Source organism: Ictidomys tridecemlineatus, chromosome 8, assembly GCF_052094955.1.
Source record: "Ictidomys tridecemlineatus isolate mIctTri1 chromosome 8, mIctTri1.hap1, whole genome shotgun sequence".
Lineage (NCBI taxonomy): Eukaryota > Metazoa > Chordata > Mammalia > Rodentia > Sciuridae > Ictidomys > Ictidomys tridecemlineatus.
Genome location: NC_135484.1, coordinates 5135440 through 5151584, shown reverse-complemented (window position 1 = coordinate 5151584; position 16145 = coordinate 5135440). Strand labels below are relative to the sequence as shown.

General features: G+C 47.8%; 1 protein-coding gene across 1 annotated transcript in view; it reads left to right on the top strand.

The window, feature by feature from the left end:
* Pacrg (parkin coregulated) overlaps nt 1-11649 on the top strand; it is a 458518-nt gene extending 446869 nt beyond the window's left edge. Inside the window, exon 5 of the mRNA XM_005321430.5 lies at nt 10976-11649. Within this exon, the coding sequence (XP_005321487.1) occupies nt 10976-11136 (161 nt within the window). The 3' untranslated portion in view covers nt 11137-11649. The remainder of the gene's footprint in view (nt 1-10975) is intronic.
* The last annotated feature ends 4496 nt before the right edge of the window (nt 11650-16145 follow it).

The window sequence follows — 16145 nt, the reverse complement described above, 5'->3', positions numbered from 1 at the left end:
TTTGGAGAAGCTAAAGGAGGAATCCACACAGAGAAGGTGGCAGGGACAGAGACTTTAGCTGTAGTTTAAGAAGCAGGAAGGCAAGTTTCCTAGGTGACTCAATCCCAGACTCTCCCCTCCTACAGGAGTAAGACATGAACCAGACACTGCTCCAAGTCTTCTCACCATCTCCTGCCCAGCATCTCTCTCTCCTGTGGTCACACAGGCAATGAGACTGCTAAATTCTCTCTCTCTCTCTCTCTCTCTCTCTCTCTCTCTCCTACTTGTCTCGTGTAAGATTGGACTTATGATGCATATATTAAGTTCTAATACGACATCTTCCTCAAAACACTAATATTAAGCCCTTCAGGAATGCCAGAAAATAATGATCTTGTTTGTGGTGGCTTTGAGGCACACATGTCAGATGTGCCTGCAAAAAATAAAATCCACTTTTTCCTGTGGGTTTGCTAGGATTTCAATTCTCACAGCCAGCCAGCAATCCAGGGAGCTGGCTAATCATGAACTGTACTCCTAAAATTAGAAGAATCGGGACTTTGTGAAGGCACAAGAGAAATCCGCAGGGCCAGCCACCCTCACCCAGCCAAGCCTGACCACTGTGGTGGGAGAACAAGAACCAGTCTCTCTTCCTCATTCACTGAGGCACTAACACACTGAACTATAGCTGGAGGAAAATGAAATGACTTAGTGTAAGTTTGGCCATAAATGGTTTTCAGATAAATCCTGCCACCAAGAATCTTGAAAAGGGTCCCAGGTTCAGTCTAGGCTAGAAAAAGAAACTGTGGAACCTCGAAGTCGTCCGTCTCAAAGAGCAGGGCACCGTGTCCGTGGCAGATCCAGGTGACGCTGCTCTGTAGACTACGCCACCTGAGGACACGGCAGCCCAGCTTTCACAGCCCTGCCCCTTCTGGGAGGCGCCCCAATGAGCCCTTTGTATTAAACAGTGAAGCAAAAAGCTGCCTTGCTGCTGTTCAGGAGGCCGTCCTCGTCCCATCCCAGAGGAGAGTGGAATCATGGATGATCTACAGTTATCTAGGAGCCATGGTGTTGGTGAAATAGCAAGTACAGTTACGATTGTCAGAATTTATCAACAGCAGGCGACAGAGCTAAAACACAGCATACGTCCTCCTTCTGCTCTTGCTCCTGTCCTCAGGGGCACACATGATCACTCCTGTTTCAATCAGAGACTTCAGGAGCAGCTGAGGGCATCTGGCACTGGGATGCAGGGCCATTTGGGGTCAACGGAAGCCTGTGGGCACCCTTTGGACACCTCTCAACCCTCTGGGATACTATGGTTTTATTTCCACGCTGCCTTTATCTCGGCTCACCTACGCAAAGTCCTGATTCAGAGGAAAGCAAATGGGTACACTAAACTGAGGCATTTTAAGAGATAAAACTGTAACTCAGGCAAATAAACACTCTTCATTCAAAACTATCAAAAGTCAGCATATTTCACTATCGGCACTTGCAACAAGCTTCAGCCTCCATTCTTGTGCAGTCCCGATTTTGCTGCTGTGGCAAATTAAATGTCCACATTTAGGTTTTTCCCCACACCGTTTAGATGTCTCTCTCCCTCTCTCACTCTCTCACTTTTGTAAAGCCAAAACTTTGATTAGACTTTAGCAAAACCCTAAACATTCATAAAAATGTTGCTAGGCAAGCTCAAGTGTTCTGCGTTGGTACGCTTGGGGGCAAAGTGACTGTCTCTTGCCATATTTAACTCACCATTGTAGAAGCTGATAAAAGTTGAGAGTCAGAGCTTTGAAAGACATTTCAAGGTTATTTTAAACTGAGACCATCATAAAAGGCTTGAAGACTTTAACTCTGTCCCTTTTACAGCAGTTAGCTCAGCCCAGCACAGCAGATTGCTTTAATTTGTTCATTAAATATATTATTTTTGCATTAATTGAGCTCATTTGATGAGAAATATTTCTACTCTATAAAATTTCCAGCTAGTGGCTTGGAAATCTATTCAAATTCTTCACCCATAAATTCATTTTTTAATTTTTAAAGACTAGATCCTTTAGGCAAGCGGAGATATGTCCCAAATAACCACAGTGACCGTCTGATCTGCACAAATGGAACCGTGGAACAATGTGCATTTTTGTTGTAAGCACAATTAGTGGGTTTATCTATTTAATTATTTTTTTCAATAAAATGCAGAATACACAAACCCCATTAAAGTCTTCTGCTCGGCAGGCCCATCTTCTACAGCAATTTAATCATGACCTGTCGAGATGCTAGATGCACAAAGGCCTGAGGTCAGAGTTCACTGTATAGGTGAAAGTTCTAAAAAAGATAATTTGGAAGGTGCATTTCTCCACAGTCATCTGTGTTTGCTGGTAACATTTGTTAGAAATCCAAATTTTTAAAAATTGTTTTTCACTTTTGTGTCTCAATTACAGGGGAAAAAAAGCTGTAATGGGTTGTATCTGACATCATTATTGTTTCCTAGAAATGGAAAACAGTGATAACAGCAGCTATTCTGCTCACTTAAACAGCTTCCAGCCTCAGTCAGGAAGTCCTTAAAATTATTTCCAACAGGTTTGCATCACTCCTGAAAGCAGCAATAAGTAGTTCCTTTTCAACCAGAGAAGCTTATTTTGCTGTTTCTCAGGCTGGCTGAAAATGACCTTGTAAGCTATGGAAGAAATTAAATTAGAACTTAAACATTAACTAAGAGCTGTATAAAAATCCCACATCTTCTTCTTGGAGCAAAGACTGCTAATAAAGTAAATAGGATAATCTGATTTTCCTCTATAGAAAAGAAAATTTTTCTTTCTCAATTTAAGGAAAATCTAGGTGAATCCTATTTTAAGTTAAGGAAGACATTGAAAAATCAATGAAATAAAATAGAGAACTTCCAATCCTCTAACCCTGGGCGTGTGCTACAACCTACTACCAGCATTTTCCTAGTGGGGGGCAGGTGTCCCAGGGCCTCCATCAACGTCAGATCCATGAAGCACAGTTGGAGAATTCTAAAAAGCAAGGCCCTGAAGGGAAACCAGAGACCTCCTAACCTTCAGAAAGAAGGGACACTTGAAATTTAATTCAGAAACTCCCCCTGGTCTGTGACTGGGTTTGGGCCTTGTTTTTGGTTTTAAGGCTATAGAAAGACCGTTCAGATACTTCAGTATTCCGACGTTCTCCCTTCTCACCCTATTGCTGCCATCCTGCAGATACAGGTTCGCCCTGCACCCCTCGAACCTACACGACGCAGCAAAGACGTCCCTGTGTGACCCTCAGGCTGCTTTTCTCTCTATATGCATTTAAGCTCTGCCAGTTCTTCATCTGTAAACTATGTCACTAACACATAGTAGGTCTACAAATAAATCCTAGTAAATGCTCATAGAGATGGAGAAGCCCAGTGTGAAGTGGGCCCTGGAATCCCTCACGTTCACCACTCATCTATGGCACTGGCCACCTCCTTGAGACCAGTCTGATTTCTGTCCTCCCCCAGGTACCTCTGTGATGGGTGCTGCATCTCATGGACTCATAAACCCAAAGCCAGGGTCAGCAAGGACTGCCCAGGAGGGTCTCCTTGCCGGGCCTCAACAAGGGCACCATGTGCCAGCATCTGTCCCCAACTCTGCTGATGACAGTCCTTCCCTGAGAGCCCCACGGGGCCTGGACCCTCGTTCTAAACCTTCCCGTCACCCTTCCTACACTTGAATGGAGTTCTGCCTCACTTCCTTTTCTAGGATTCCTGTGTCCCTGTTGCTCATGTCAAAGTCTTTTCACCTTCAGGAACATTAGTTCCCTTCTCACGGAGGGGAGCTACGGTGTTATTCAGCTCCCACGGCTATTCTAACTGCAGAAGCGACATTGTGTTCTTGTTGTTGCCCCTCACGAGATAAGTCAACAGGGAAATCACTTAGGACAGACAAGCTAGAACGGCCTGATCCTTTTTTGACACAATCTGCTCATTGAGTCACGTTGGCCAACAAAACGAGAGATAAGTTTGCGCTTCATAAACTTGACTCCTTCTCAGTTCATTGATGACTGACTCGGTCATTGTATTTATGCTGTGCAAGGATTATTGGTGAGACCTCTTGTTTTCTCAGTATAAAGTTCAAGTCAAAATAGTCCTTCATCAAAGAAGAATCTAATTGGGCAAATCATTGTCAATTGAACATGTGGGGAAAAAAAAAACAGCCCACACATTAGCCTAAGGAATGAAAATTCCACACCAACTTACTGAAATTGCAGAATGCAATAACATTTGGTAGTGTGTCAACAAATAACATGAATTTTTAACAGTGCTCTCTTTCTTAACTACAATTAACTTTATAAACATTAGGTCCTTTTGGGTTTTCTTAGAACTTGAATTTGAACTTTTAAGAATTATCCAGTTGCTTTTTGATCATATTTCCAGTTGAAATACAAGGCACCCATTGAATAGCCGTCATTTCCAGGGGCTTGTTCCAAAGTTCTGTTGATATTATAAAAAGTAATGTTAGGATGAGGAGGCACAGGATCATCCAAAATTCAGTCCCTTCCTATACAAAGGCAGGGACTCCAGTTCAGAGGCGGGAAGCAACCTGCCCACTGAAGAACAGCTACTGAGTCACTGGAAACCTCTCTTCCCAGTCATTCATCTTAAGTCGAGTGTCCTTCCCACTGTACCAGTGTTCTCCAATATTCCCATTGACTTTAGAAACAAACCTAAGTTGCAGTTGGAAAATGACAATTGTTGAGAGCTCATCATGGTCCATCTCAGTGAAGTTTAGATATTGAATTGGCAGTTGGCCCAAGACCCGTGGTATCTTCAGTCCCACAAGTGATGGATGGAACCACTCAGGAGGTGAGATGCCTCCTGGAGCCCTCCCAGAGGTGGTGGCTCAGCGGCCTCTTGCTTTAGTCCCCAGCTTTGGTGTCAAAGAGAGGGCGGGGGTTGGGGGGATGCCCAGCTGGGAACCAAGGACTTGCTTCAAAGCTTTCATCTTCAGAGGAAGGAAATCTTGTGAATTTCATTAATGTCAACAAGATCTGAGGAGATTTGAAGTATTTAAGCCCCTGGGCATCTCTAGCAGGCCAGATGCTATGGTTATTATAAGTTTTGGGGTTGCAAAACCATTCCAACTCTGATTCATACATACATGAACCAAGACTTTGGAAATGACCATTGTCCGGTCATCCTTCGGGGTATGACCTGAAGACCTTCAGTTTCCAAGAGGGATAGTCAGCCAAGGAAGCAGTGGCTAAGCGTGACCCCAAGACAGAAACACCCAGAATTCCCAGTGGGGTGACGTGTTAAGATTGAGAGGGGAAAAGGTCAGTTCCCTCAAAGCAACAGCAAAACTAAATAAAGAAAGTGATTTCTTTAGGTTTCTAAAAGCAGATAACCTCATAACATTTTCCCCAAAGCCTTCTTCTTATACTCAATGTAGAAAAACGAGTTCTGTCCTAGATTCCATGCCCCGCCTTGTCCTCTCCTCTCCATCCTCTCACCTCCAGAAAAGGCCAGAGTGGGGTTCACAGCTGCATTCCCTGTGATCACCCAAGCTTCCTGGAAGAAAATCCATGCAGCTTTATTCTAGAACAGGCAAACATGTTTCTACAAAGGAAACTGAATCCAAGCTAACTCCAAATAAACAGCTATTTCTGCTTAAACAAATGTCAGCCCTTTATGGTATTGGAACTGAAGATAGCTTAAAAGACAAAACATAGCCAGGATCTTCTTTTCCTCTTTTATTAATTCAAATTAAAAGGAAAAAACTAAAGTAGCCATATCTGACCTCACAAACATTGTGTTATCTTTTTAATGACATCTTTTTTAAATGGCAAGAGTTATCTTCTTAAAAAATTTTTACTTCTTAAATTTTTACTGCATGAAAACAGATGTATATGTTTAAATATCAGTTAGAACAATCAGGGAATTGCTGTTCTGGCCACCTCAATCTTCTGACTGCTAATCACCAAATGCAAAGAGAAAACTCCCTTGAATCACCCAGCAGAGAATCTGCAATTTGGTTCCGTGCGATGTCTGCAGTAGGTTTCTCCTGCACATACCTGTCGAGACCTGGGCCCTGGGACTCACTTGCTCTGCCCCATGTCATCACCATGATCCAGTAAGGAAGGAGGCAGCCTCAGCTGTGACTAGTGCCATCAGGTCTCAAGGGAAAGTCCTCCAGTCGGGCTTCAGAGGCTTGGTGTTTCTTAGTCTAGAATCTGAAATCTGAAAAATGACCTTTCTGGTCCAAAAAGAAGTGCTTGTGCCTCTTCCCTTGGTCTTTCTTAATTCCTCTCCACCCTGCTGCACTGAGCTCACCCAGCCCCAATGGGCAAGCACCGCGCACCAGAGTTTGATCAGCCACGGGGTGCACCAGACGCCCCGGAAGGTGGCATGGCAAAGGCACTTCAGCAGTTTGCTGCACGATGATGAAGCTCTCAAGGAAGAACAGCTTCCACCTGGACCAGCCTAGACTCACTTTCAAGTTCTGTGTGCAAAGAGCCTACGTGTGACAACCCCCACTGCCCACAGGTGGCCGGAGGAAGGCAGAGGCCAAGAGGGTGTCGCACGCCATGTGCCTGAGCAGCAGTTAACTTCAAAGCCCGGCTGGAGGGCTGGATCCCCCTTGGGTGCGCTGAAGGGGCCTGCCTGTCGGGTGCTGCCCCAGGCCACGGAGCGGCTGTCTGCTTACTCACCCTCTCACTCCTCCGAGGCTTTCCTAATTTCTCTGGTTATGTGAAATGCTATTGTGTCCTTAGCAGGCAACATGGGCCTTCTTTGGTTACTGGGCTTGGCGGTTTACCTTACAGAGCAGCACTTAGAGGCTTGGCGAGGGAAGAGGGTGACCACACCAGTAGGGTGCCCAAGTTGTCCCTGCCGTTCCCTGTCCATGCAGGGGTTCTCACTTCCCAGTGGTATTTCCTTTAAACCTGTGTGGAGGGGACAGACAGGAGAGCCCTGCCGACTAATGACCTGTGGGCTTGGCCCTCTCCAGAGCCATGCTGCCACCTCCCCCAGGGCATTGTCAACATGAACGGAAGTGCTTCCTTCCTGAGATCAGGCCTGTTTATTTTCTTAGCTAATGTCAGAAAGTACAAATAGATTTCATAAATTACTTCATGTGCTTGGTATGAAATGAACACCACCTCAGGTATTTTGTGTGAGCAATTTGAAGTTAGCATTTAATTGTTTCATGTGTGTTTCCAATAACTTCAATAAGGCTTTTATTTCCAAATAAGTGCATGTGTATTACTATTCATAAGAATGTCTATACGTTTGCCATATAAGAGTATCTTTCCAAAAGGCATCAGAGTCAGAAAAGTCCAAATTTGATTTACGCTGTCCCTGAGCCTCCCAGGGCCGTCCACATGTTATTTACTGCTTTTCCTGTCTCGGAGATAAGAGGCTCCAGCGTCAGGATAAAACAAATGGGTCAGAGTTCTCCCCAGGCACAGGTCCCGGTGGCGAGCCAAGCACCAAGGGAGATGCAGGCCGCAGGGGCAAGGCCCAGCAGAGCACCCAGTCTGCAGAGAGCATGTGTGACCGCAGTCACAGTCACCGCCATGGCCAGGCTGTCCACCCAGAAGAAATGCTTCTGCACCAGGGACTGGCCCTGGCTTGGGAAGGCTGCTCTGGCCACCATATTGTCCTTCTTTCTGGCTTCGCTTCCCTTGCCTTTGTTTTTCTCCTTTTCCTGAAATAGCAAATAATAAAGGAAAAGAATGAGGCTTCCAGAGGCTACAATATTCACCCAAATCCTACATGATCCCCGTCTGCAGCTGGCCTGCATCCACCAAGCCTCAGATAACTTGGTGAAATGTGAACGCAGCTTATCTAAGAGTCCCCTGTGGTGGTCCTTGGGACAAGGTGTCACGATGGTCACTTGGCAGGCCTGAGCTGGGTTATGCACCAGGAGCATGCCGTCAGAGGATAGGGCTAGGACACACACATCCTCCTTCTGACCCAAAAGGCTTCAGAGACAGAAGCATCCAGGTTAGGACAGGTCAAAAAGGTTTAGATAGACAAAGAGTTTGCATATTTTTGATGCTTCAATGCAATGCTTAAACAGCACAGGAAATTCAACATTCAGAGTGATAACTGCATTTAAAGTAACTTTTAACCTGGTGGTAGTTCATGCCCTCTACCTACAAGAACAGGCCCTGAGCCCCTTGTTCTTCTCTGTCTGCATATCATCCTGATGGAAGCACAAAATCTGGTTTAAACGCTTGCTATAGCCTTATTTGTTCGGCTATAAATAAAACATATCTTTTCCATCATCAACATATCTTTCTAGGTGCTGAACATAAAATAGACTCCTAGCTTCCTAAATTGAAATGTCACCTTCCTAATCAGAATTGACAATTGTAAATAACCATCTGGTTGGCTTTTTTTAAAAGTGTCCTATTTTCACAAACATATTTTCCAACAGCGTCATGTGTATTTAAAATGGTGAGCTCAAACTAATCACCTCAATTTCAAGTTCTCGAAGAAACTGACAGTATCGCAGTTTTGAAATGAAGATCCCATTACTCACCTGCCTCGCAACAGAGTTTAACACTGAACTATGCAGTGTCATCACTGAGGCATACAAAATGAGGGGCCTGCTGTCTCTCTGTGGTCTTTTTTCTGCCCCAGTGATACATATTCTGCAACCGCCAAGTATTTTAACTCCAACTCACTTTTTGAACAAGCAACTTTTGTACTGTCCTTTTATCATTTGGCTTATGCACTGCTGAGGAACAAAAAAGCTACATAGTTTACTTACTCCTACAGTTAGATATTTTTTTCGAAGTACGAATATGAAATAAAGTGTTGCTTGTCGTTGCTACTTTCTGGCGGACAGGGAAACAACAGGGTGTGTTAAGATTTCCATTGTGTGCAGACTTTCCAAACCCCCGGCTCCCACTGGGAAAATATGTCTATCCCGTGATCTATTCAGTTCTTGACCTTTTGACTAATACGCCAACAAAAGGCACATTTATTAGTGATTAATGTATGTATCTTTGTCCATACCAAGCGGGATCAAGGCCGGCCCAGCTCGGCCTCCTGGGGCAGTGTTTCCCACGTGCCCTCGGGTGCCTGGGCTCCTCTGTCCTCCACAAACCTCGATGGAGCCTCCCTCTCCCTAAGAACTCCAGGGACCATGAGCAGGAGCTCATCAGGACTGGGATTAGGGAGGAGGAGGGACCCCAAGAGCAGCCAAAGACCCCCTGGGACATCCCTCCCATTCCCCCGCATCCTGGAATGCCGAGGTGTCTTTCCCTTGGCGTCTCCCTGTGCAGGGGTCTCCTTCCTCTCCTCTGTCGCCAGGGCTCTCCTGCTGAGCAGCTCTTCTCCCACCTGTAACCAAAGAAGCCAAACGCCCCTTCCTCCTGAGGTGCCTGTCCTGGGTGGCCACTCCTCACCGCAGCCCTCTCCTCAATCTCTGTAAAAAGCACGTATTTTCTAAATGTGCATTTATCTGTGTTTTTGTTTATAAAAAATGCTATCTTTGTTGTTTTGATTTTTTTTTTTTTTTTTACAAAAACCTACAGGGCAAGGCCTTTAGGTACAAAAATATCATTTCTTGTCTGTTCTGTATTCTAAATCTTATTCTGAGGTCATAGGTCCTCTGCATTTGGGCATGACTGGCCTCTCTGTGGATCAGACTTTACCTTAGCTCTCATGTGATGACGAGGTAGCTTCCACCGTGAGAAAGAAAAGGGCACCTAGTTACAAACGGTTTTATAAACCATTTAAAGTGTTTTATGAAAAATGAAAATGCTCCACAGTTGTCTGCCTCACACTACATTTCTTTTTGGAAATCAGTAGCATTTCCGCCTGCCTTGCCCTCCACCAAGAGAGACGGACCAAGATGGCCACTCCCTCCGCCCTGCTCTTTTCACATTGGAACTAGATACACGTGGCAAGGCTGTATTTGAGATAGGAACGAGCCGAGTCCTCCTGGTGACGCGCACTTCCTCGGGTTGCGTGGCAGTCCCCTGCAGTGGCATCCTTGCCTGGCTCCTGGCCCTCGCAGAGGAGGGGGCAATCCGTGCACCTTTGCAGGGGCATACTGACCACTGGCCTCTCGAGCCGAATGCCACAGAAGGTGTGCAAGTGTAGAGAGGAAAACGTGGGGGTTTGATGGTGTGAATGGAAGCGAAGGGGGCGTTCTGTTGGATTCCCAGAGTCTCAGCAATTCCTCCAGACACCTCACAGGCTGGGTGCTGTCAGGAGTCTGGCTTCCAAATGGCCCGAGTTTGCAGAGTAGCTCGAGGGTCTCAGATGCAGGTTATGGGGCCTTGCACGCTGCCCCAGCACTTCCTCTCCTAGAGCATCTGGAAGGCAGCCGCAGGGGTCACATCTGGGCACTGTGTGGCTGGGCTGGGTTCAGGCCTGCGGGCACCCACTGTGGGTGGCCTGCCCCCTTGGACTCAGAGGTTCCAAAACCAGCAGCAGCCAAAACCCCCCTTGAAGCCATAACCCAGAGCTGTCATTCAGAGGGTCAGCGGTCATTCAGGAGTAGCCACTGGCTTGGAGAGCACTTCCCTCCTGTCCCTCCATGCCGAGTGGTGGGGATGATGGCAGATCACCCAACGCTGAACCTGTGCTCACAGGAGGGAAAGCTCTCCTGTGGGCAAAAGCTGCAAAGCACAGGATGGGCTAGGCCTCTCCTTCCAAAGTACACCCCTTTTAATCCCAGGAACCAATACCTGGGCCTTCTAAATGCACCATGCTGTGAGACTCGGAACTCCAGGCCCAGGAGAAGAGTCGGTGCCACGTCAGAGAAGGAGCCCTGCCAGGCTTGCGGCAGGTCTTGAACCTGTGATTAACTCCATTGTTTTTTAATGTTAAATCATTTTCCATCAGCTCCATGCGAGGTTTGATTAGTCGTCACTATTTCTGAATCTCAGCATGGTCACGTAGAAATGTTAACTCTTTGGTTCTCCTAGTCACCATTCAGAGGAAGGGTCTAGACTGGTGTGTAGGACTTTGGGGAGCCACACGGGAATAACCAGCCTCTTTGTGTGTTTGCATGACCAGTTAACTCTGGAGATGGCATCGACTACAGCCAGCAGAAGAGAGAGAACATCGGGGACCTGATCCAGGAGACGCTGGAAGCCTTCGAGCGCTACGGAGGGGAAGACGCCTTCATCAACATCAAGTACATGGTCCCCACCTACGAGTCGTGCTTGCTGAACTGACGGTGGGAGCAGCTTGCCTGAGAGCCAGGCTTCCCTGGGGCCGCGGTCATCTGTCTCTGCCGCTTTTAGCATCTCATTACTAGTGACTTCTACGCTTTCTTTCTACAGCTGCTAGAATAGTGGCTCATGGGCCACTGGACTGTTCGCCCTATTGAGAGCAAGGCTTTCCGATACATAAATAGTGCCTGTTTCTTAGATTACAATAGTGTACTGTGCTTATTTGTTCTAGGAGAAGAATTGCTTCTTTATACAGCTCAGATGGAGGCAGGAGTTGGAGTTAAACCTTCACTTGTGTAGACAATAAAACTATAATTTTCATACGCAATTCAGCAATTGCTGTGCAGTGTCCGCCTGCCCTGAGGGTGATGTCAGAGGCTGTAAGGGAAGAGTTTGTGCTGACTGCTTAATAGGTGTTTGTCATGGAAGAGAAGCATCAGTTCAGGCTGCCTCTCTAGCAGCTGTGCAGAATAATGTGCTTTGACATTCAATAAAAGTGTTGAATCTATATTCCAATTACAGCAGGAGATTTTTGCAGCCCGTTATAACCTCAGCTATAGACGTAATTAATGCTTCTAGCCTACTAGTGATCTGGGCTCTGAGGCCTTTCCAGTCTACATCTGGGTGCAGGTAGGGAAGCTGAGGAGGGGCTGGGGTCAGGGTGATGCGTGAAGCGTAACTTTGCCAGCAGGGTTTGAAACGGAAAGCAAGGCCGGATCCTGGTGCACCGCGTCATGCACCGCATCTCAGGACCTGGCCTGCTGCTGAGAAGGCAGCCGCAGTTGGTTGTGGGCTTTTCATCATTCCTGAAAACAGCCCACACGCATCTTCATGATGGCCCCCGTGGGGTCTCCCCCGGGCAACTCTGCCTTGGCTTCCTCCTGCTGGTGGGATGGCTCTCATCACGCCACAGGCAGGTCTGAGGGCAGCGTTTCAGGAGTTCATTGAGACCGAAAACCAAGACAAAGCTAAAGATGTGCACTTTCCATTCAACAAAGAAGGGAAAGGCGGTGCCCAAAGAGAAGACTGAGAGTCGCGCTGGACCGCGGCTGTTCAGCCTGCCACCCGGAGCTCCCGGCATTTGAAACGCAGCCCAGAAAACTTCCTAGGCAGACGCTGGCTTTGCACACCTAAGCAATGCTATACTTGCCCAGAAATGCATTGCCTGAACGTCTTGTTTCTGTAGCAAAATGCAATTTCTGCATAAAAGTGAAGAAATGAGCTGTGTTCCTCCATCCACTGAGCTTTGGCCTCAATATTATTGTTAGTAATTGTCGAAGGCTCAAGTTTCCAAAGGCAAACGCCGATGTTGTGAACTAGTTCATTATTCATTTTCACTGATTGCTGTCTCAGCATGTGGATTCTAGCATTTAGATGTTACCACCTAGTTTCTGTAAGCATTTTTTAGAATAAATGGAGATTATAATGATCAGGCAGAACAAATGAGCTCTCACATATAATGTTTGGAAACAACATAGCTAGAAGTAGACATGGGAAAACCAAGGAAGTTCTGGTGCAAACGATGATGTCCTATTGTACCCGCTAGCTGTGGTCCTGGTCTGTGGTCACACTGGACACCAAAGTTCATGATATTATTATTCGGAAAGACCATGGTTTGTTGGCACCTTCGAAAGCCTGAGCCAGAACAGCTCCTACTAAGTTCAGCTAATAAACACAGATGTGGGCCTGGCTTCTCACTCTCTCATCATTCGCATCAATACTGCCTGACATGGCACAAGAAGACCCTGCCAAGAGCTCCAACTTGGGCTTGGTATTAAAACTTTAGGCTTTATTCCCCAAGCTCATTGGCTGTGCTGTCTTGAGCAGACGGCTTAACTTCTCTGACCTCATGTGTCCTCAGCTGTGATGTGAAGGTTACCCCTGCCTGCAAGGGTGCTGTGAGCATCAGAGGTTTTCCATATAAAGTCCCAGCATCGTTTCTCACACTCACTGAGCTTTTATTTCAGAGAGAAACAGCATGAAGGATAACTCATTTTTACCCCAATAGAGCAATATGCCTTTGAAAACTCCTATGGTGCTCCTGGCATGGAGGTGGTGGGCTCCTTGAAATAAGGGGATCATTTTGCAGAAAAAATAAAACAACTGCACAGGCAGCACCTGGAGATGGAAAAGCCAAACAAGACAGAAATCACATCTTCGCTGGTTTACTAACAGAGAGTCAGGAATGGTCTGCTTTCTCTTATCGTCAGTTTACTCCAGATTTGGCTTCAACTCTCCCCAAGTAATTCCTCATGGACTCAAAAGGCGGGGGCTGTGGTGTAGTTCAGTGGTAGAGCACTTGCCTAGCATGAATGAGGCCCTGGGTTTGTCCCCAGCAAGGGGCCGGGGGGGGGGGAGAGGGGGGGGAGAGGGGTGGGCCCTCGGGGGCCTCCAGGCCTGGGCTAGGTGGAGGCTACAGGACTCTTGCCTTCGAGCCCTCTGATGAAGCACTGAGCACAGCACAGACTGCCCGTGCCAGGCAGGGCTTGTCTGTCTGCTCTGATGCAGTTATAGTGACTCAAAGATGCCACTCAGGAGTAGCAGTTAAAGGACGCTACAAGTAGGACCCTGGAGAGCAGAGCCCACGGGCCAGTGGGCCTGTCACTCGGGAGCTGTGCGGCAGGGGCAAGCCGGGTCACTGCAAGGGCCCGATGATGGATGCGGGCACAGTGGTCACAGCAAGGCCACAGCCCACACAGGGCGGTTGAAGTCTCCCTACCTCTGGTCACAAGGCAGCTTGGGCAAGTCATGTCAATTCTCTAAAACCCAGATCCTTCATCCAAGAGTGCACTCAATGATGTCTACTCTGTGGCTTCGTTACAAGCATTGTATATGAAAAGTTCATGTCCCTGAAGAGCTCAGCAGAATACCGGCCTGGTGTCTGGAGCCTGCGGGGCTCCCCCCATGTGGACCCCAGGGAGGGCGGGCTCTCGTTGACTGACAAGACCGCCCTCCATGGGGGTGGTCTCTGCCCCTCTCACCAGCAGAGGTTGTGGCTGAAACACACTTCCAGGTGAGAAGGACCGAGGACTTTCACAGTCACCACCCTCAGACCTCCCCTCCCCCAGTGCCACAAGAACAGCCCGCTAAGTCTTGAGATGCATCTGGCTGCAGTACAGAACTGGAAAGCTGTGAAAGGGTGGCGTGTTTGGAAAACATTGTCAAAACTAATGTTTCCTAAATAAAGAAAGCCTAAGCCTCCCTGGGGTGCACTTGCATGAGGTTCTGGAGAAGTCTGGTGCAGGCCGTGGGACGTCTCATGGCGCTAACTTAAAAAGCCAAAACAGAGCAATCCTAGGTCTGTCTCAACACCCACCGCATCTCTCCCTTCTTCCAGCTATTTTGGAATGTTTATCACCAGCTCTTTCTCAGCAAAATCTGGGAGACTCAAAGAAGCTCCTGGAGATGCAGCACACCTGGGGAATCCCCCCACTGTCCCAGGTGGGCATCCCTCTCAGACAGGAGCCACAGTGCGCAAGCATCCCTGGGGCACCCATCGGCTCCATTTCACCCTCTAAGGAGCCTTTGTCTTCAGCAAACCGAAACTGGCTTCTGTCAAGTTCCCACTCTCCCCAGTCAATGTGTGACTGGGCCCTAATCATCCAAGCCCCGAAGGACCGGGCACTCACAGCTGGACCAGGGGTGTCCATTTCAGACTGGGGCAGCTGGGGGGTGAATATTCTCAGCTCCTCCAGCTCCTCTCCAGGGTCCCCAGGGCCTGCTGCAGGGCTCACAAAACACCATGTTCTTCCCAAAGCCCAGAAAGAAGGGCTTTCCCAAGTTCAACCAACACGTGTCCTTTAAAAAGCCACATCGGAAGCGAGTTCCCCTTCCTGTCTCCTTGTGTGCTCTGGACCCACCGTTTTTTTGCTCCCTAGGGAACCTGAGCATGATGTCCCGGGTACTGGAGGGGCAACTCTGAAATAACCCCTGCTCCCCACTCCACTGGGATCATCTGTACTCATGATGGTTTACTACAAAAGGAATGGTAAGTATCCTCTCTGCCCTGCGGTGGCGGGTGGGGGGACACAAGCATGCTTGGCTTATCAAGAGCATTTTCCAACAGGAAAATACACCTGATTCTAAAACTATCTCCCACCACCCTGGTCTCTTTTGCAGTCTTAAATGTGTGAGCGTGTACTCACTGGATGGGAATGCAATGCGCCGGGTGGGCTTTGTTTCTGAGCAACCCCAAGTGACAGTGGCTCCCCCTCTGGTTCGGGGGCTACTGCTGACATTAAGGAGGAAGGCAGTCGCTGCAGAAGGTAGCCCGTGCCCTCCTCAAGGAGGGTTTTATTATTTGGGCTCTTACCCAGTTTTAGGCCTCGCTCCTGGGGTAAGTGACTGGACGATTCGCCAGTTCTCTTACCCGCAGCTAAGGGCATAGACAGACACCCAGGGCAAGTGCACTCTGCTCGCTGGTTTCCTTGCGTTTCTGTTTCAAGGGTCGCTTTTGCTTTCCCCAGTGGGAATATTTTTAAGGTACTTGGATGCTTGGCTCATTTGTACTTTGCCAAGTTTCTGTAAGTTTAAATCTGGGTGAAAGGATACGTTCTCTTCCTGTGCTTGATAAGTCTGAGAATTTATTACTTTAGTTTCTCTTTTATTTAGAAATTATTGAGAAATATTGCCTTGCCTTAAGATTCCTTTGGAAACTATGCACCCTCTACCCAGATGAGCGTGCGCTACACACAGAATTCAGATGGTGATTTCAGGGCATTGTGATCTGTCCTGATCCCATCCGGGCAACAAGGAGGCCCAGGTCTGGAACTCCAGGGTTAGAAGGTAAATCCAGGGGCACCCACCAAGAAAGGCAGCGCTTCCACGGGGAGAAGCGAGGAGAACGTGCCGTCTGCTCGCCTGCGAGCCCAGGGAGGTGGAGACGAACGCACTGAAGAAGGAGCGGTCACCGGGGAGGGCTGCTGATGCCCAGACTCGCGGCCTCCTCTCGGCCTCCACGGCTGCTCCCTCTGCTCCACCTGACCTCCCACCCTCGCAGGACCCAGGGCTTG